This window comes from Nerophis lumbriciformis, linkage group LG16 (assembly GCF_033978685.3).
Source record: "Nerophis lumbriciformis linkage group LG16, RoL_Nlum_v2.1, whole genome shotgun sequence".
NCBI classification, from domain to species: Eukaryota; Metazoa; Chordata; class Actinopteri; order Syngnathiformes; family Syngnathidae; genus Nerophis; species Nerophis lumbriciformis.
The window spans coordinates 1,696,464-1,717,938 of record NC_084563.2 but is presented as its reverse complement, the minus strand read 5'-3'; the positions used below and the strand labels follow the sequence as shown (position 1 = coordinate 1,717,938).

The following is a 21,475-nucleotide window of genomic DNA, read 5'->3' as shown; positions in this document are numbered from 1 at the left end:
AGCCGAACGGAGAAGCGCCATCTTGTTAGTGTTTCGATCACACAGAGTGATCTCTGTTTAATAATAATAATAATAATAATAACTGGGATTTATATAGCGCTTTTCTAAGTACTCAAAGTCGCTTTACATGTAGAACCCATCAATCATTCACACCTGGTGGTGGTAAGCTACTTTCATAGCCACAGCTGCCCTGGGGTAAACTGACGGAAGCGTGGCTGCAATTTGCGCCAACGGCCACTCCGACCACCACCTATCATTCATCATTCAATTAACCGGTGTGAGTGGCACCGGGGGAAAAGGTGAAGTGTCCCGCCCAAGGACACAACAGCAGCGATTTTTGGATGGTAAGAGGCGGGGAGGGAACCTTCAACCCTCAGGTTTCTGGCACGGTTGCTCTACCCACTACGCCATGCCGCTCCTAGTTTACGGGATGACACCTCCAGTTGATCGCTGGAGGGCGCAAGGTATGAAATTGTTGAAATGAACAAGTTACAAGTACTGCAAGTTGCTAAAGAGGCAACTGCTGTTAGTGATATGTTAAAAGAACCATCAAATCCTGAAACCTTCAGTGTCATCTGGATTAAATGAGTCTCTAGATAAAGGAAACGATGGAAAGCTAGACTTAACGTTTCAAAAAGTAGCTGAACTAAGAGAAGAAATAGAAAAAGCAAGATTAGATAATAAGGGTGTAACGGTACGTGTATTTGTATTAAACCGTTTTGGTACGGGGTGTTCTGTTCGGAACAGAGGTGCACTGAACGAGTTTCCACGCGGACATATTAAGTTGTGCACCGCACGGACGGACATAAGAAGCGTACCGCACGTTGTGTAAACAATGCACACCGAGGCACAACACATGGCATGCTAGCAACGACCGGGCTAGGAAAACATGCAAAAGCCAGAGCTGGCAGACCCTCCTGCCTCATTAAAATCTCCCGTTTGGGAACACTTCGGCTTCGCAGTGCGATACAACAACGGAGGACAAGAGGCGGACAAAACGAAAGAGGTTTGCCGACATTGTTCAGCAGCGGTAGGGTATGCTTCTGGCAACACGTCAAACATGTTAGTCAAGTTAGCCAGGCACTACCTCGCCATACCTGATAGCTCCATGCCCAGCAAAAAGGTATTTTCCACAGCTGGAGACATTGTAACTGCAAGCAGGTCTGCTCTTTCTGCAGACAATGTGGATGAACTGATTTTTCTGGCAAAAAACATGAAGATTGAGTGAAAGTCACCAGGGTTAAAGGCTGGAGGGGGGGGTTGAGAAAACTTAATCTGAGGTTGAGTTGACTTAAAACTGTTTAATGTTGCACTTTTTATAAGTAGAATAAAAGTTTTGTTAAAATCTGAGTCATTTTATTTCATCTGAGCAACAACTTGAAGCAGTTTAATGTTGCACTTTGTATGTAGAAAGATTTAGTTAAGAAACCAATTCGGAGCCTTATCTTAATTGGTTTTATTTAGTTTTTATTTGATATATGTTGACCACATTAACCCTGGCAATGGACCCTGTGTGTATATGTATGTTATTGTTATCCTGAGCATTCATGACTGCTTGCTGTTGCACTGATCAGCTTAGTGGTGGCTCACATCCATCGCACACAGAGCTATTTCTATTTTTGGGAATAATTATTATAGTGTTCCCAATGTTAAAAGGATAAAGCCATTGTTTACAAATTTTGAAAATAAATAACCAGGAAATGTATATTTTGTTGTTTTCTTACTGTACCAAAAACGAACTGAACAGTGACCCCTAAAGCGAGGTACGTACGGAACCGAGATTTGTGTACCATTACACCCTTCTTAGATAACAAAGCAGACTTGGAATGAGCAATATTAGAACAAAAGGAAGGTCTGGGAAGTCTGCAGAAAAATATAGAAAGTCTGCAAACTCAGAATAATAACGCGGGAAAGAAAATTCAAGAAATGAGTCAAGAGATGAAGATTCTCCAAAAGAAAGTTTCCGCAGTGAAACATAATTCTGAGGGATATCATAAATGAAATGGATCAGGATGAATGAATGATATCATTGTGACAGGGCACCAAATTAAAACAAAGATCCTCCGCGAAAGGTATGAATAGTGGACAAGAACCAGAAGAAACGGATGTCTTCAGCAGATTAATTAGCAAGCGGTGAACTTTCTGCAATCAAGGGAAATTGAAGCAGACACAAACACCATAAATAAATGTGTGTGTCATCAGCATAACAATGAAAATAAATATCATACTTTCTTAGGATTGGGTCCAGGGGAAGTAAATAAATAGAAAAGAGCAGTGGTCCTAAAAATGAGCCCTGTGTGACCCCACATGTCAAGGGAGCAACAGAGGATTCCGAACCAGCAACATTTACAGAGAAGATCCTGTTAGTCAAATATGACTTCAGCCAACTCAAAGCAGTACCACAAATGCCCACTTGATGCTGTAGGTGGCTAATTAAAATATTATGGTTCACCATATCAAATGCTGCTGTTAGATTGAGTAAAACTAAAATCACATAAACATGCATCCCACTGAATGGAAGAAACAACAACAACACTACCCCGGTCATCCTCGTGAAACTCGTTAACAGGAAATGTAGGCAACACGGCACCAATATCATGAAATAATAAACATACATTAAACCAGTTGGATAGCTAAAATGTCGTTGAGTGCTTGAATCCTTAATCAATGATACAATAAAATTCATGTGTCTATGTAACTAAAATACCTGGAGTTAATAATACAATAAATATACAAAGAATCCTTCAAAAAAAAACTAGGACTGAATACTGTTCATGAGTCTGATTGATTTGGGTATGGTGTTAAACTGGACATTGCTCCCTTAAATCTGAGTGAATTTAGACTGACCTTTTCAATAGAACTTAATTCTGAGCGATATTTTTGCTCCGTCACAGTGTAGGTGAAGAAGGTGATACTCACCCAAAAATATGAGCAATCCTGCTATTATCAGTCCAATGGCAGCTGCTCCCAGACTTGTTGAGAGCCGTTTGTGGTGACACACGTTTCCCGCTTGGCAGTCACACACCGTTATGACTGCGGTGTCCTCTCCAGACATGCCTTGTTGATCCTCAATCAGAAGGGGCACTGTGTATTTGCCATTAGCAAGTGTCTTCAGGCTAACCAGCCCGACTTCCTCACCTGACGCAGAATGAAGAGAAGCATGAGTGGTCTCTAGAATTTGGACCAATTTCAACTTTGAACAGAAAAGCTATGTTTACTACATTTACCGGTGGAGGGGTCCACTTTCCATCGCTGTAACTGGGTTGCATCATCACGCTTCAGTGAGACGGTAAAGGGTCCGCTGTAAGGGTGTGAATCCAGATCCTTTGCAGCAATCATGACTTTGTTGAACTTGTTTCCACACATTGTGACGCTAGTGTTGATCAGCTTTGGCTTGTTGTCATTTATATCCAGGAGGTGAACCAATACGGTTCCGGTGCTGGTAGCTGGAGGATCACCTTGTTAACAAATATTTGTATTATTTTGTGTTTTGTCCTATATGGTCGTTAGTAGTGGCTTCATACCATCATCTATTGCAGCCAACAGTATTTTATAAATGTTGTCATGGACAAAGGGTGACTCCCGGTCCATTTTCTTAGTGGTTGTGACTTGTCCTGTTTTCTTGTCAATTGTCACCCAATCAGCTGCATCTTCTATCTTTGTAAACCTAGAAAACATCATGTATTCAATTCCCTGAATGACATATTGTATTGCAATTGTTATTGATTCTAACAATGTGAATGTCCGCTCCATATCATCTGTGTAGTTTTAAAATAAACACCAATTCACCGGTTTAAAGAAAAATCCCAATTAATCTTTCTGAAACCTTTAACCAATTCATCTTGATACACATTTGACACATAAAGATCAAGTTGGTCCATTTATTTGTATTGTTATGGTTACAAGATCCACAAAGATGTATTTAAAGTTATGCTCATAGTCAGTATTATTTACAAAACGCAAAACCAGTGAAGTTGTCACGTTGTGTAATTTGTAAATAAAAACAGAACACAAGGATTTGCAAATCCTTTTCAACTTATAATCAATTGAATAAACTACAAAGACAAGACTTTTAATGTTCGAACTGAGAAACTTTTTTTTTTTTTTTGCAAATAATCATTACCTTAGAATTTAATGGCAGCAACAGATTGCAAAAAAGTTGGCACATGGACAATTTTACCAGTGTGTTACATGGCCTTTCCTTTTAACAACACTCGGTAAAGGTTTGGGAACTGAGGAGACACATTTTTGAAGTGGAATTATTTCCCATTCTTGCTTGATGTACAGCTTAAATTGTTCAACAGTCTCCCTTCTGCTATTTTAGGCTTCATATTGCACCACACATTTTCAATGGGAGACAGGTCTGGACTACAGGCAGGCCAGTCTAGTAAAGCATCCACTTCCTTTTAGAAGTTGTCTCTTTACATCTGCATTTGCCATTATTTTGAGGTAGCCATTGATCAGCCAGCATGAGGAGTTTGTTTCTTGAAGTGGTTATAGTCGAATCATGTAAACACCCACCTAATGTTTGATATGTCCGAGTCCACATCAAGAACCTTTGGAGTGTACAGCAATCTTCCTGGTTCCTGCTCTTCTTTCTCATAGACTTTGACTGTATATTTTTCAAAGTCAGGAGGGTCATTAACGTCTGTCACTTTCATTGTAATGTTAACGGTATCCCAGAAGCCTTTCCTGGTGGTTGCTGCATCCCCACAGACATACAATGCTTCCTCATTCTCTACCCCGATATGCAGCGTTGTCATGGTTGTTTTCTCGAAATCTTTCCCCTAGAGGGCACACATGCCAAGTCAGCTTTGGTGCAGCTCCAGTCGTGCTTGATGATGCATTTTTGGCCCTGAAAACAGACACATTTACCTTGATGACACTCAAAATACCCTCATTAGTCTCAGGGTCAGTTTCAATGTTGTAGTTGTTTTCCTCATTTCCTTTGACAAAGAAGTATTTGGCCCGCCAGCCAGGGGTTTTAGGAGTGTCTTTGTCTTCTACTGAAAGCCTTAAAACATTTTCACGTGTGACCATTTCCTGAATTTCACCAAGATACTGCATAGATGGAGCATCAACATCATTAGGAACTTCAATAGTACTTGTTGCAGTATGATAAAAAACAAGCTTGCCTTCTTTGCTTTGAACGTCGGAGGATGACTGTTGCTGTCAATGATATTGAGAGTGATGACAGCGGTTGATGACAGGGATGGTTTTCCATGATCTTTCGCCTGAAGTATTATTTCATACGTCTTTACTTTCTGAAACATAAATATAGACCAGTATTATACTTGGGATGTCACGTGAACAAGTTTTATCATGCGGCCTTAGGTAGGAAGTTAGCAAGACTTACGTCGTAGTCAAAACATCCTTTAAAAGTAAGCTGAGCCAGCCGGTCGTCAATCTGGTGTACATCCATTTTGGGGAGTTGTGGGGACTGTGATATGACACTCAGGCTAACGGTGGAGTTAGGGGTGTTCACTTCATCAGGGTCTGAGACCTCGATCCTAACTGGCAAGAGGCCTTGGCAGGAGTTGACACCCAAGGTAGTAAGAGGAAACGAGTAAAAAATAGGATGTAAGGAAAATAAATATTCGAATATTCATTTTATACCAATTTGGAAACAATAATAATAAATAATTGACCCTGTTTCATATATTTTTAGCAAAAAGTATATGTCATCTATTCTAGTTGAAAAGATGACTCAAGATTTAGCTTGAAGTTGCCAGATTTGTTAGGAATATTAACAATGTGTCACTTTTTTATTTTCTTGCTTCCAGTGTAAAGAAATCCATAAAAGGGGATATATACACAGTATCTGGCAAATGTATGTAGGCCTGTGGCCCTCACATTGCTATGTGGTTAGGGTGTCACATGTTTTGTTCAGAAACTCACCCTCTGGTGTGTTCTCGCTCACATCAACGCTCATTCGTGGATGGAGAAATTTCGGTGCGTTGTCATTAATGTCCTGTATTTCTACATCGAATGCTAATTCTCTGTCTATTGTGCTGCCTGTATTTATGTCCAAGATGTCGAACTTGATCTGTGGGTAGGAAAATGTTCTAGTTCTCTGAATGAAGATTAGAAATATGATAAATGTGTGATGCACTTTGAACTTACCTGAAAGAAGGCATGCTTCTCTCTGTCAATGGGTTTATGGGCGAAGACTTTCCCACTTTGTTCATCGATAGAGAACACACCAAGTGGCTCCTCAGTCACACCCATTCCACTTATCACATATTTATGATTATTGTGTTGATAAATCCTGTCATTGAACATCTGCAAAGAAAAAGCACGGTTTAGTAGTTATTTGCTGCATGTTGTGACTTTGCTGACAGTGGATTTTGGCTACAAAATGTTGTTTTAACCTGAGCAATTGGTTTTGGGTACGGTCCTGGGTCTTCTTCCACTACTTCAATGGTAGACAAAACCCACCTTCTTTTGGAACGTGCTAAAAGCTCCTGTTGACCACACAATGACCATGAATAGCCAGACAGCACATGTTCTTGCAAATCATTGTGAAAGTGACAGTTACCCGCTTGGCACGCTGGCTGTTGTGCCCTCGAGGAGAGGCCAGTGTCGACATGACTAAAGCCTACAGAAACAACAGAACAAGATCACTTAGAAAGCACTTAGCTGAGTCTAGGCTCAAACATCAGTCACCTGCAAAGGGTTAGGGTTAGGGTTTAGTGTTTCGTGTTTAGGTTTTAGTGTTACTAAAAATAACAATACTATAGGATGCATACATCAATTTAGTACCATACGAGCACCACTGCTGAATTGATAATAATTATTGTGACAGTTACCCGGAAATTGAATGACATCAATCAACAATTTCTCATTGTAACAAAACGGTTCATGTCAGTTGTAACTACACCCAATTCTTATTGTCCAGCCAACACAAACACACACTCTCACCCTTTTCCGACCCGAACCCTCAGGACTTACCTGTATACATTTACAGACTTTACAGAACGCAAACAAAATACATAAGTTCTGGGTCACTGCACTATTGACTTAGTGGTAACTGTAGAATGATCGAGGGCAAGCTCTTGGTTTCTTATGTGGGTTTATTGTAGGCTGTTTTCATTAACGTCCTCCCAGCGCGGTAAAAACAACAGTCACGTTTTTAGTCTACCGTAAGGCAGTTCTTCTGCCGTAAACAGCAATGTTGTGACACTCAAACAGGGCAATAATGCCATCTACCGTACATGCATATGTGACATGTCCTTCCTTTTCAAGTTATCTCAAATAACTGCAAAGTGTATCTAAACAGGTAGTAAAATGTCAATTGAAATGAACAATATTACAATTGTGATGCCACATTATTGCTTAGTCTTTTCCAAGCGAAAGGGGGCTATGTAACATCAACTTCAAATCTGTAAAAATAGGTCTAAGTTGCAAATACTTCAAGTGTACTTTCTTTGTCACAATAACTCAGGAAGCAATTACTCTTATCAAAATGTACAGAAACTACATAACTATTACACAAATGTTTCGTAAACATAACTCAATGTGCATTCTCAAAGTGAACAATGGTTGTGTCATCTTTTTTCTTCCACTTCCCCCCCAAAGGCCATAGGTATTTTTTCCCCTCTGAATGTCACCCCAATGTCCAATGTGCAACACCCAAAATATTTTTCTCTACAAGTCCAGTTTAGCGGCCAGCTTGCTGACACAGCCAGACCTGGTGAAAACATGTCCTGGTGTTTGTGTTGGGGTCGTCAGCTCACTTGGATTTGGGCAGCTATCCTCTGTAACGGTGGCACACAGTGATTGAGAAATCATCCCAACACTCTCAGTGGTGTGCGCTGGTGGAGTAGTCTTTTCCGGTTCAGGAATTGGTTCTGCCCGGAGATTAAATATGTTCTGCTGCAGCACTGCTCCTCCCTGTGTATTGACGATATAAGATCTCAGAGTTATACTTTCTTCTGAGACCACTGCTGGCGTCTTCCAAGATTTTTCATTGTCAAGCTTGACGTAGACATTGTCTCCTGGCTGTAGAGCAGGAAGATGTCTGGCACCATGACCGCGTGCGTTTGTAATAGAAGGCTTGTTTGGTCTTCTCTTTAGCATCCTTTTGCTTGACAGTCTTTCTGTTGGGCCAGTTAGGTTGCAGATTTTTCTCAAGCGTAGAGAGAGTTGTTCGGAACTTCCTCCCATCAGCAGTTCTGCTGGGCTAACTCCTGTGGTAGTGCAGGGAGTTGAACGATAGCACATGAGAGCTATCAGTGGATCTTCCTGTCGGAGGATTCTCTTTGCAGTCTGCACTCACCATTGTGTGTTATACTCAATGGTTAACTGGACATCTTTATGTGCTCGACGCCTCAATCATTGGTATGTTTTCATCTACAAAACCATTCTGGGTATCACTCCATCTTATCTGTCTTGTCTTTTAACAAAGAAACAAGGAAGTCACAATCTTCGTTCAATGAATGTTCTGCAATTTGTCGTCCCCAAAGTAAGAACTGAACTGGGCAAGAAAGCATTTAGGTTTTCAGCACCGAAGGCTTGGAATAACCTACAATCGAACATTAAACTTCAAACCCTAGTTACGTTGAATGAGTTTAAAGCTTCTGTGAAAGGATTGCAGTCTACCTTGTCTGTATGCACATGTGCTATGTGAGCAAGTTTTAATGTTGTAAATGTGATGTTTTATGTATTTGTTTACTGTTTTTAATGTAACCTTGCTGCTGCCCTCTTGGCCAGGTCTCCCTTGGAAAAGAGATCTTTGATCTCAATGGGATTTTACCTGGTTAAATAAAGGCTAATAATAATAATAAACTGCTCTTTTTGCATGGCCGTTTCCTTGAGGGTGGTGATGACTAGACGCAATGTGTCTGAAGTCCAGCTACCATGCCAACTCCTGGAATTCGGCACTGGATAATTGGAGTCAATTGTCACTCACCACCTCGTCTGGGATACCAAACCTAGCGAAGGTTGTTTTGAGTATCTGAATAACCTGAGCGCTAGTCGTAGATGGTAGATGCAGGATTCCTAGGTACCGTGGATAGCAATCAGATACCACAAGAGAAACATGCTTGTTGTGTTCACAAAGGTCAAGAGCGATTTGTTTCCATGGACGGTCTGGCAGGGGTGTGGAGATGAGTGGCTCCTTCTGCTGAGCTCGCTTCTGCTCCTGACAGGTCCTGCATGAATTAAGTCCTAGAAAGAGTCCTGGCCACCAAACCAATATTTTGGCCCTTTCTCTGCACTTTGTGAGCCCTTGATGTCCACCGTGTATTTTCTGCAAAATATCTGCTCTTAATGACTTTGGAATAACAATCCTGTTTCCTCGTGTGACTAAACCATCAGCTTCTGATAGTTAATTTTTCAATTTCAGAAAGTCTCTGGCACACGGTGGGACATTAGCAATGTGTTCCAGCCACCCAGACTGTTTAGTTTGATGATGGCCTTTTGCTGGCTGTCAGCTGTTGTTGCTGTTCTGATGTTCTCCATTCTGGTTGGAGATGCTGGGATGCCCTGCATCACTGTGGCTACGTAGCACGCCACATCATCCTGAGTGTCAGTCTCTCCTTTTGTGTTTGTCTGTGGGCTACGAGACAGGGCATCTGCGACTATAAGAGTTTTTCCTTTCACGTAGTCTGCTACCGGTTTGTACCTCAGGAGTGTCATCAGTAAGCGCTGACATCTTAAAGGAACATTGTCCAGACTTCTGTTGTTGACAAGCGGTACTAATGATTTGTGATCGATCTCAAGCCTGAACTGATCCAAGCCGCAAACATACTTGTCAAATTTTTCACAGGCCCGTACACCAGCCAGACACTCTCTCAATCTGGGCATAACGTGTTTCGACTTCAGTGAGATGTCTGGAGCAGGAGGCTACTGGCTTCCACTCCGCTCCATGGAGTTGGAGCAGTACACCCCCCCCAGGCCGTAACTACTGCCGTCGGCAGAGCTGTGGGCTTACCAACATCATAGAAGGAAAGGACCGGTGCTGTGGTCAGCATCTCCTTAATGTTCTCAAATGCTGCCTGCTGTGTGTGGCTCCAGGTCCAGATGTTCCTGCTTTTCTAAAGCTCGTATATTGTGGATAGGCTGGGAACATACCTCCTCAGGTAGTTCACCATGCCCAGAACTTTTATAGCTCCTGAACATTTCTTGGTGGGGCCAGCTGTTGAATGGCCTCAACTTTGTCAGGGTCGGGACTGACCCCTGACCGATCGAGGAGATGTCCCAAAAAACGTAGTTGGCTTTGTCTGAGGGAGCATTTGTCTTTATTGAGCTTCAGGCCTGCTGATTCAATGCGTTGAAGTACCTTTTTGAGTCTGATGTCGTGCTGTCCCATCGAGATCCCGTAGACCAGGATGTTGTCAATGAAAACTTCAACACCTTCCAGCCCTTGCAGTGTCTCCAGCATTTTCCGCTGGAAGATTTTCGGTGCACTGGTAATCTCTTGAAACAGTATCTGCCAGACGGTGAAATAAAAGTTCCTAGCTTGCTTCTGTCTGAGTGCAGCGGGATCTGCCAGAAACCACTCGCAGCATCAAGAGAGGAGAACACCGTTGCTCCACTGAGCTTGGCAGTGATCTCATCCGAGGTATTTCCAAGCCAGTTCAACATTATCAAAAAAAGCAATTCTATCCCAATTAAAAAGATGCAAGTCAAGTAAAAAAGATTGCGTCTCAAATAATTTCATATTACATTTTTCAACAAGACGAGGCTTGCTTTTAGGAATCCTTGTGTCTCGCACTACTGCAATCACACAATGATCACTCACATCATTAGGGAAAACACCAGATGCAACACATTTAAAGGGCATATTTGTTAGAATGAAGTCAATGAGTGTAGCTTTTTGAGGGCATTTAGAATTAGGTCTTGTAGCTGAGTTAATTAATTGTGTTAAATTTAGAGATTCACACTGTGCTTTCAAAGAGTCAGACACAGATGTGAGCCAGTCCCAGTTCAAATCACCAACCATCACTATTTCATTGTATTTCAGTTGAGACAGAAGCTTCACAAGAGTAGATAGGGAATTACTAGGGGCAGATGGAGGCCTATAACACCCCACTACTATAATGTGGTGATTTCTAGCTAATTCAATTTCAAGTGCAAACAGTTCAAGTTCATTACTTACTGATTCAGAGAGCACTAATTTAACATCAAACCTCTGCTTAATATATATGGCCACTCCACCACCTTTTCTTTGTCGGTCAGTACGATAGACATTATAGCCATGAATGTAAATATCTTTATCAAGCACAGATTGTTTAAGCCAAGTTTCAGATAAGACTACAATTTCAGCATTTGTTGAGTTTATCTAGATCTTTATCATATCAAGTTTAGGGAGTAAACTCCGAACATTGATATGAATAATCCCAAGACCAGATCTAGTTTTAAAATCCGCAGGTGTAAAACATTGTGTAGGTGTATCAGGGCCTGGATTATTCTCAACATTTCCTGAGAGCAATAACAATAATATAACTGAACATTTGTGCTTAAAGTTACCATCTTTTGAGTCTGTCTTTAATCTGTGAAAGTAAGTGCTCACAATAGGGGAGGATGCAGTAATGTTGACGTGATCTCTCAAAACAAGGAAACAATAAGAATGAATGGACACTACCATAGTATGCAGCCATTTGGTTTTGTCCAAAGTCACAGGAATCTTCAACTGAGATAAGGCCGAGGTTTTTTGGAGCTGCCACTATGATGAAATGTCAAATTATCATAGTTGTCATCTTGAAGTAGCATAGCTTGTGAGGTGGGGTGACAAGACCCATTTGGGACACCAGTAAAACCACACAAAAGTAAAAAACACAATATAATAATTTGTGACATAGTGAGGAAGAAGTTCCACTTGTTTTACCACTTTTGAAGGTGTTAGCAGACAGGGCTGAAGGCTAGCAACCAAGGCCGATGGGTGGACCCCGTAGACGAAATCAATGGCTGGAGGCAAACAGCAGGCCGATGGTGGAGGGCTAGCAGCAGGCAGGCCGATGGTGAAAGGCAAGCCGATGGTGGAATGGCTAGCAGCAAGCAGGCCTATGTTGGAAGGTTAGCAGGCAGGCCGATGGTGGAAGGCTAGCAGCAGGCAGGCCGATGGTGGAATGGCTAGCAGCGAGCAGGCCGATGTTGGAAGGTTAGCAGGCAGGCCGATGGTGGAAGGCTAGCAGCAGGCAGGCCGATGGTGAAAGGCAAGCCAATGGTGGAAGGCTAGCAGCAAGCAGGACGATGTTGGAAGGTTAGCAGGCAGGCCGATGGTGGAAGGCTAGCAGCAGGCAGGCCGATGGTGGAATGGCTAGCAGCAAGCAGGCCGATGTTGGAAGGTTAGCAGGCAGGCCGATGGTGGAAGGCTAGCAGCAGGCAGGCCGATGGTGAAAGGCAAGCCAATGGTGGAAGGCTAGCAGCAAGCAGGACGATGTTGTTGGAAGGTTAGCAGGCAGGCCGATTGTGGAATGGCTACCAGCAGGCAGGCCGATGGTGGAATGGCTAGCAGCAAGCAGGCCGATGTTGGAAGGTTAGCAGGCAGGCCGATGTTGGAAGGTTAGCAGGCAGGCCGATGTTGGAAGGTTAGCAGGAGGCAGGCCGATGGTGGAATGGCTAGCAGCGAGCAGGCCGATGTTGGAAGGTTAGCAGGCAGGCCGATGGTGGAAGGCTAGCAGCAGGCAGGCCGATGGTGAAAGGCAAGCCAATGGTGGAAGGCTAGCAGCAAGCAGGCCGATGTTGGAAGGTTAGCAGGCAGGCCGATGGTGGAAGGCTAGCAGCAGGCAGGCCGATGGTGGAATGGCTAGCAGCGAGCAGGCCGATGTTGGAAGGTTAGCAGGCAGGCCGATGGTGGAAGGCTAGCAGCAGGCAGGCCGATGGTGAAAGGCAAGCCAATGGTGGAAGGCTAGCAGCAAGCAGGACGATGTTGGAAGGTTAGCAGGCAGGCCGATGGTGGAAGGCTAGCAGCAGGCAGGCCGATGGTGGAATGGCTAGCAGCAAGCAGGCCGATGTTGGAAGGTTAGCAGGCAGGCCGATGGTGGAAGGCTAGCAGCAGGCAGGCCGATGGTGAAAGGCAAGCCAATGGTGGAAGGCTAGCAGCAAGCAGGACGATGTTGTTGGAAGGTTAGCAGGCAGGCCGATTGTGGAATGGCTACCAGCAGGCAGGCCGATGGTGGAATGGCTAGCAGCAAGCAGGCCGATGTTGGAAGGTTAGCAGGCAGGCCGATGTTGGAAGGTTAGCAGGAGGCAGGCCGATGGTGGAATGGCTAGCAGCAGGCAGGCCAATGGTGGAATGGCTAGCAGCAAGCAGGCCGATGTTGGAAGGTTAGCAGCAGGCAGGCTGGTGGTGGAATGGCTAGCAGCAAGCAGGCTGATGTTGGAAGGTTAGCAGGCAGGCCGATGGGGGAAGGCTAGCAGCAGGCAGGCCAATGGTGGAATGGCTAGCAGCAAGCAGGCCGATGTTGGAAGGTTAGCAGCAGGCAGGCTGGTGGTGGAATGGCTAGCAGCAAGCAGGCTGATGTTGGAAGGTTAGCAGGCAGGCCGATGGAGGAATGGCCAGCAGCAAGCAGGCCGATGGTGGAAGGCTAGCAGGCAGGCCGAGGGTGCTGAACAGGTGGATTATAGGTAGGCCAAAGTCTATGGCAATCCAGTGACATTTTATGAGAAACTATCCACCAGAAATCCCACTCTGTAGAGAATTTGTTTATTTTGCAGTGTACCATTCAGACTAAAAATAATTAAAATCTCATACATAAAAACACAAAAACTCAGACCTCAGGTAAGAACACACTGAACACTAAAATAGACATGGCTGCCATCTTGGATTGTGGGCGCGGTGCGGTGTATTAAGCGGCCCAAGTCCCGTAGCGTTGTTTCTGATATATCATACAGGATCTGATAAAACACTCTGCCTTCTCTCCAGGATGCTGGACACGCTGGTGAAGACATGCCCTCTCGTGATTAATATTCCTCCTCGGGAAAAAAATACTCATCAAACTTTTCCACCACGCGGTCAAATTTGTTTCTATGTCCGTCTTCGGCAAAGGTGAACGATTTATATATATTTTCTGCTTCCTTGCCCATTGCATAAATCAGGCAGCTCACCTGCACGTTTCCATCCTCAATGTTGAGTTTTGGTGCTAGTCTGTACCGCTTAAAGCGCCGTCTCCAGTCGAGCCATTCCGTCTGCTTGTCAAAGGCAAAACTCGCTGGGGGATTAAACTTTGCCATGTTGTCGTCTATTCCCATCTTAATTTGATTTCCGTGACCCACGGGCCACTTTTGACACCATGTAGAATGCTCAAGGACGAGATCTTGGTTTCTTATTTGGGTTTATTGTAGGCTGTTTTCATTAACGTCCTCCCAGCGCGGTAACAACACACAAACAACAGTCACGTTGTTGGTTTACCGTAAAGCAGTTTGTCTGCCGTAAACAGCAATGTTGTGACAATCTTAAACAGGGCAATACTGCCATCCACGACAGTAACAATATGAGGCAAATATGAGATACAACTGTAATATAGGTATGCAAGTGTGACGATAATCAGCCACCTGGAACAAGAGCTTGAAGGTGATATTTCACAAGTACGGTTTAGTTAATGACTTCATTTAGCTCAATTGATAAATGACTTTTGCATGTACCATTAACCAGCAAACAGTGTAGTTAACAGTTGTCTAACTTCGCCAAAATGTTCCATTAAAGATCAATCTCTGCTCTGATTGCACTTCAACGGCACAATGTTTGCACTTCAAGTACTTTTTTTGGCATATTCCCTGCATTCTATATTGTGATTATTTGTTTTGAATTGTATTCCATATTGGTAAATGCATTGTTTGCTTGTAATTGTATGTATATTAATTAAGAATTTAATATCCTATTTCCATCCGTTCTTGGCACTGTTTAAGCAGCAACATTATTTTAAAAATACCGATTTGGCACCGGTATTGTCCGATATGTCAACGACACCCAACTCCACTGCTCTAATGAGACGAGACAGAGATACACCATATGATAACATGTTAACTATGACTATGACTACAGAACTATGCTGGAAAATCAGAATGGTGAAATCTGAATCCTGATATAACTGCACACCAAAAGGAAGGTTTTAAAATGTTATCACCCAATACTCAATACAACTTATAGGAAACACATTTGAGGAGCACCTATCATAATTGTCAGCAATATTGTAGGAACAAATGAAATGTATACAACTTTAGTTTTAATTTGAGGAGACTCACCTTGAAAGCAGTTGTTTACTTCTTTGGTTTACCAAGCCTGTCATTTGAAAACTAAGTGTCAAGGGTTCTACTGTACACGACTGTACTCGTTTATGACAGTTAGTCTTAATAAGCAAAATGTCTTCTCATTGCCTTCTGAGCAGTACACTTCCCTCCATAGGGTTTATGTTATTTTTGTTTAATTTTAATAGCAGTTTTCTTCTTTTTATGTTTGCATACCAGGTAATAATGTTACCTGTACAGTTCATGCCTGTTTTATAATGGCCATGGTTTGACTCTGAATCACATTATTATTTTTAATTTCATATTTAATTCCTACGTTGCAAAATATAATGTAAATCCAAACAAATTTGGGGTCAAACAGCTTTGTAATTGAAAATGCTCTAAATGGAGTTTTCATAATCAAATTGTAATCTGCTAAACTACAGAGTAAAGCCCTTTTAGTCATACAACATTCAAATGTGTTCTACCTCTTTTGTATCGTTTTGTAAAGTTGATCTGTGATTAAGGTTGATCTTTCATTCCAATTAGGATTTTCTTAGCAGTTTTAAACAATAACAGCATTGTTGTGGTCGTGTATAATATGACGTATACATTCAAAGTTCTAAACGCTCATAAAGTAATACAATATAAATAAACTACTACACTGAACAACACCAAGTCCAACTTTTCAAAATAATGTCTTTACCGTCTGTACCAGTATGGTATTATTAGACAGTCAATAATAGTGTGGCGTAGCAACAAGACTCCGGGAGAAATACACTCTAATATATGTTATTCATTCAAATTGGAGACATTTTAGGATCAGACCTACCAGCAGAGGTATGGAAATGTTCCTCATCTTGATCCTCCAAGCTCTCAGCAGCTGTGTGGTTGTGCTAATCAGCTTTGGTGCATAACCCACTACGCCTGCAGGCAGCAAGTTGCATCACTCCATTGTATCAACAAAGGAGTGTTTTTTCATTTCACCTCCACTTGCTTGTGATCCAGAGGCATACACGTTCATATTTGCAACGTTTGAGAGTTGAAGTCAATGGCAACTCAACACATTGGGCTCAGGTGTACCTTATTCTCTGTCCTCTGCAAATGAATGCCAAGCATTCTAATCATTGACACTTTAGACCAGTGGTCAGCAACCTTTTCCAGCCCGAGACCCTTGGTCTCAGCCAAAAACTAATACAAGATCTACTGTTAAGTGCGGGTGTTGTGGATCCCAACGGTTAGCGTTTTGGTGAAGGGGTCTTCCTCTTTATTGTGGAGGAGAAACAAGGCAGCAAACAAAAGGCGATGGCGGCAAAAACTCGCATGCCATGAGTGAACTACAAAGAAAAACAAAATACACAAATAAGAACGCTAGGCTAGGCTAGGAAATTACTGAGCAGACTTGGGAAACGGGGCATGTGAAAAATTCGGACTCTCTTTTGCAGGACCACGGACAATGTGGCTGTGGTGACTGCATACAAAGCTCCGGCGCTCACATGCTGCACCAGCACGGTTAAGTAGAGTGACCCTAATTTTTATTTCCCCTCGGGGATTAATAAAGTATTTCTGATTTTGATTCTGATTCAAATCAGGGGTGGCCTGCATGCCACACTGTGGAAGAGAGAGTGGACGACCACATCTACCTCTGCGTCAACTATGTCTATATATTTATGTGTATATAAATACTATACATATTGAACATTTTCCTGTTAGTTTTTTAATGACAAAGCTTTGTGGTTTTATTATTCCTAATGTCAACATTTACTTGTTTTCTCATTGTGCACGCTTACTGTCTTCCCAATTTTGGTCGGTGTTCTTTTAATGTGCCGATGACAAAGGAGTCACGGGCCACAAATGGCCCCTGTGCCACATTATGAGCACCGTGGATGTAGAAACTAACTTTTTATGGCCACTATAGTCCAAGTGATGTCGTATATTTATTCATCCTATGGTCACATATGGGACGCGAGTCAGCTTACGTCAGCACCAAAAGTAATCAAATCAGTTGTTTTCCTGACGGGTTTGTCCTTTCTGATTAAGAGGAGATAAACAGGAAATACTTCTTGAGCCTGCGCCTTGTTTCATCATATATTACTGCCTTGGCACATGTAAATGTTTACTTTTGTATATAAATCAAAAAGAAACATTTTTTATTAGCGATGTTCACGGACTCTAGTATTTGGCTTGTTAGCTTCCTGTTGCAGGCGAGCGATGCTGCTGCTGCTGCTGATGATGATGATGATGACGATGCTGATGATGATGACGATGCTGATGAGGGTTAGTTGATATCCTTACACCGTAATAATCAGTTCATGTGTTTGTGCCCAACTATTATGATTATTAGTAAGAGCATATATGTAATTGATGCTGCTGTGCCAACACAAAGAAAGGAATATGTGACTCTTCCCACTCCCACTGCCAACCCCCAACAGCAAGGAAGCAGCGAGACATTCTACTTGTGTTACTCTTGTTTTGTTAAAAGTCTTCTTAAAGCCCAGCGATCACTCGCTCACCAGGTAAGACCTTTGTTGAACACTGGTAAATGGTTTCTCCAAACGCTGACCTCATCGTTTCCTCAGGCTTGTTCACTCATAAATGTATTGAAGTTACTGCTCTTGTTGAATATTTCAAGGCTAAGAAGCACTGTTCCCCCGACAATAAGCCGAATATACAATTTAATCACCTGCAACACACAATTTACTAGACTAAAAATGTCATGACCTGAGGTCTAAGGTCATGTCTTGTTGCGTGTTTGGGTTATTTGCTTTGTCCTCAGCGCTCCTTCCTTGATTGACTTTTCTTGTAGCTGGCTGTGCTTAGTCACTCCTGTTTCTCTTTAGTGATTAGTGTCCTCACCTGTTGCTGCCTCTAATCGAACCACTTTATATACTGTTGTTACCCAGGCCAAGTTGCTGGATCATTGCCTTCGATTGCCACACTCTGATCCATAATGTAAGTTTAGTTTGGTAGCTACTCAATGACCTTCATGCGAGTTCTTTCATTAGCTTTGCCGTATATTCCCGTGCCAGCGGCACATTTATCTTTTGTATTTTTGCCTTTGTCATTGGAATAGGTATTCATTTTACCTGCACGCTGCTTCCTGCTTATCCCGCCGCATGCTTGAGAACACAATCCTCACAACTATGCGACCCCACGATTGCAACACAAAATGCTAATCAGTGAACACATTTACTATAATCAGTATTCAATAATGAAAAAACGTTCACTATCAACACAATCTATCTAACAGGGCCTGGTGTCAAATGAAATCCATTTCAATGACAACTTTCAGACAAAGGAGGGAAGAAAATACTATCTAGATCAGGGGTGTCAAACTCAAATACAGAGTGGGCCAAAATTTAAAAGTGAACAAAGCCGCGGGCCAAGGTTGAACTAATTGACCTTTTTAATAGGGACCCAAACAAGTTTTGCATTGAATATTGAACAAGCAAGGCTTATAGAACTTTATAGTGACATGCAAAATCCAGTTTCAAATAATAATAAGTAAAAAATATCAATAGCATATCAAATACAATTTAAAGAAAAATTGAATGCCTCTTTTCTATTTGCAGCCTTCTGAGGTACATATCAACATAAACTTTTTCCACAGGCTAATAAATTAGAAAATAAAATAACAATGAATAAATCAACCATTCAGGACTTTAAACTGCTCAGTTTGCAACACACTGATCTAATCTGATGTGCCCAAGCCAGATACCTGCCATCTTTTCTTGGATGCTAGTTCATTAATGTCGGTGCTCAGGCTTTGAGCTGAGGCAACCTTCATTATCGAACGAAGTTGTTCATCAGTCATAATATCTCGTAGTCCACCCGGACCATAGTCTTGGGGGCGTGCCTTTAAGGCACTGCCTTTAACGTCCTCTACGAGTTGTCGTCACGTCTGCTTTTCATCCATTCTTACAACGTGCCGGCCCAGTCACAAGATATGTGCGGCTTCTGCACGCACACAAACGTGAATGCAATGTATACTTGACCAACAGCGATACAGGTTACACTGAGGGTGCCCGTATAAATAACTTTAACACTGTTAAAAATATGCGCCACACTGTGAATCCACACCAAACAAGAATGAAAAACACATTTCGGGAGAACATCCGCACCGTAACACAACATAAACAAACAAAAGGTGTCAACTGATAGCAAAACTACACATGAGAAACTTGTTAATAAACCTGTCCTATAAAACTACAAACTTAAGTATACAAAAAGAAGCCTGAATATATTAGTCCATTACTCTGCATTGCGTGGTGTTCCGTGATCCTTTAAGCTAAACACACCTACATTTGAAGTTTGTGACTAACAGAAGTAGCCCAAATCCTAACATTCTCTGTCAAGTGTACAGACGTCTTTGTCTGGGACGCATTGAATGTATTTACAGCATATTGTCATTTTATCAAACTGTGCAGTTTTCTCTATCCAGAAGGTGAACTAAAAGCAGTAATGAGATAATACAAAATAATTGGGCAAAATTAAACAACTTTTTTTAAATTCCATTCATTTTTATTCACATCAGAGCAAAATGTCCTAATGTAAAACAACATACACATTGAGATTTGTCGCGTAAGGGTTAGCATACCGTGGCTGGTTGATGTTCTTTGAATCTGCAGGAACACACTGATCTTCTCAAGGTCTGCGGGTACTAAAACACATGCTGACTTTTACAATAGACCACGGTTCTGCGCTTGCATGGTGGCTTATCATACCTGAAACTGTTTAGCATTTGTATTTAGCTTGTTTGGAATGTGCGTATAAACTGGCACAGTTACACACAAAAGGCTGCGCCACCTTCAGAAGGAGGCGATGAGTTCAATATGGCATACGATGTGGGAAGATCATTTTCCATGCTTATGGCAACAATCAACATATTTACTGTCATAAATACAAATATGTGCAGCAATGTCACCTTTGAGCTGATGAATGACTTAAGGACTGATTTGGAGCCAGCAGTTCTTGTTGGTGTTGTGTGATAGCATTTGTTCATATAGGGATTATATTATGGACACGTCTTCTAATTTAAAAGATGTATTCTCAACTGATTGATTATTATTAATATATGCCCTGTTTGACAACAACAACGTGCCTTTTCTTGTGTCTGGATCATTCCAGTACACCACGGCAGTGATTGCCATTGTGCGGTTTCCGAGGGTGCAGGTTTAGCGTGCTAAACATGAGTTCTGTTGTCTACATTGCACTTTTATTTTGCAGATAAGGTGACACGTAATAGACAGTAGATTGATTTGTAGGAAATGAGTGTAACCATGGTAATAGCAGGTAGTACACACAAAATCCTCATTTAGGACTTTTGTACCTGTTGTCAATTGTACACAAACTAATAACTGCATAATCATTAACCTGTGATTTATAGCTCCCACACTCCATTTAGCACTTTTTATTTGGGATATACATCAGGCTCCTATGGTATGGTCCTTAACCCACTTCATGGCAGGGCATGAAGTCTACCATCAATAAAGTGAAGGAAAGAAACCAGTCACATTTTCTGCTTTCTGTCCAACATATTCCTCCATCATATTGATGAAGCACCGACTTTTGTATCCACACCCACTCAAACTAACTCACACTTTGCTTTAACAAGCATCTTTGTCTCTTAAACCTCCATCTTAGTGTTCTTCCTCTCCCTCCTGTGAAATGACCTAAGTACATAGCCATTAATAACAGGTGACACTCCAGCTTGAGTCATGCAACACAAAGCTGTTGCGTAACCTAAATAAAGAGTGTCACAAAGGGGATGCATTTACCGCTTCAGTTGCATTTGTGATCACGGTATACTTGCACGTGCACACAAGAGGTTTTGTCAGAAACATACATATTTGTGTAAGGGAGTTTAAACAGATGTACAACATTACTGATGACATTATTGGAATACTGTCCTGTAGTTGTTGAAGTTAAAGTTAAAGTAGTTGGAGACACCCAAAGCAAACGGCAGGTGTGGTGTTGTGCGTTTGTGGGGGAATAACGTAATACCAAATATTAGATATGGATAACAGCACATTTTTTTCTGAAGTTGCAGTTTCAAGTTTAGCTATTGCATTTCATTTGTAACACATATCACTTGAAGAACAATATGACTAGATTAAAGAGGTCACATTAAATTAATCCATGTGTTTTTAAAGAAAACTTAAAAAAAAAAACGTCTGCTTTCAGTCTTTCAAATGAAATGAGAAGGTCCATGTCAAGCAACTATGTGATTATGGCTGAAGGGCATCAAAGTACCATATTAGGCATACATACAAGTCTGTCCTATCTCTCTTTTACTTTATAATGG

General features: G+C 41.9%; 2 protein-coding genes across 3 annotated transcripts in view; one reads left to right on the top strand and one right to left on the bottom strand.

Annotated features, from left to right (window-relative positions):
- Positions 1 to 16,103, bottom strand: part of cdh26.1 (cadherin 26, tandem duplicate 1) — a 35,427-nt gene extending 19,324 nt beyond the window's left edge. For both annotated transcript variants that reach the window (XM_061935314.2, XM_061935315.2), the window contains exons 1-12: positions 16,004 to 16,103; positions 6,539 to 6,598; positions 6,372 to 6,464; positions 6,124 to 6,282; positions 5,899 to 6,046; positions 5,357 to 5,526; positions 5,136 to 5,264; positions 4,876 to 5,061; positions 4,522 to 4,787; positions 3,525 to 3,667; positions 3,228 to 3,458; positions 2,920 to 3,138 (exon numbers count right to left, since the gene is read on the bottom strand). In XM_061935314.2, the coding sequence (XP_061791298.1) occupies positions 2,920 to 3,138; positions 3,228 to 3,458; positions 3,525 to 3,667; positions 4,522 to 4,787; positions 4,876 to 5,061; positions 5,136 to 5,264; positions 5,357 to 5,526; positions 5,899 to 6,046; positions 6,124 to 6,282; positions 6,372 to 6,464; positions 6,539 to 6,598; positions 16,004 to 16,030 (1,831 nt within the window). In that variant the 5' untranslated portion in view covers positions 16,031 to 16,103. The remainder of the gene's footprint in view (positions 1 to 2,919; positions 3,139 to 3,227; positions 3,459 to 3,524; positions 3,668 to 4,521; positions 4,788 to 4,875; positions 5,062 to 5,135; positions 5,265 to 5,356; positions 5,527 to 5,898; positions 6,047 to 6,123; positions 6,283 to 6,371; positions 6,465 to 6,538; positions 6,599 to 16,003) is intronic.
- The window catches only part of slc36a1 (solute carrier family 36 member 1), a 532,187-nt gene that overhangs the window by 263,180 nt on the left and 247,532 nt on the right, over positions 1 to 21,475 (top strand). The window lies entirely within an intron of this gene.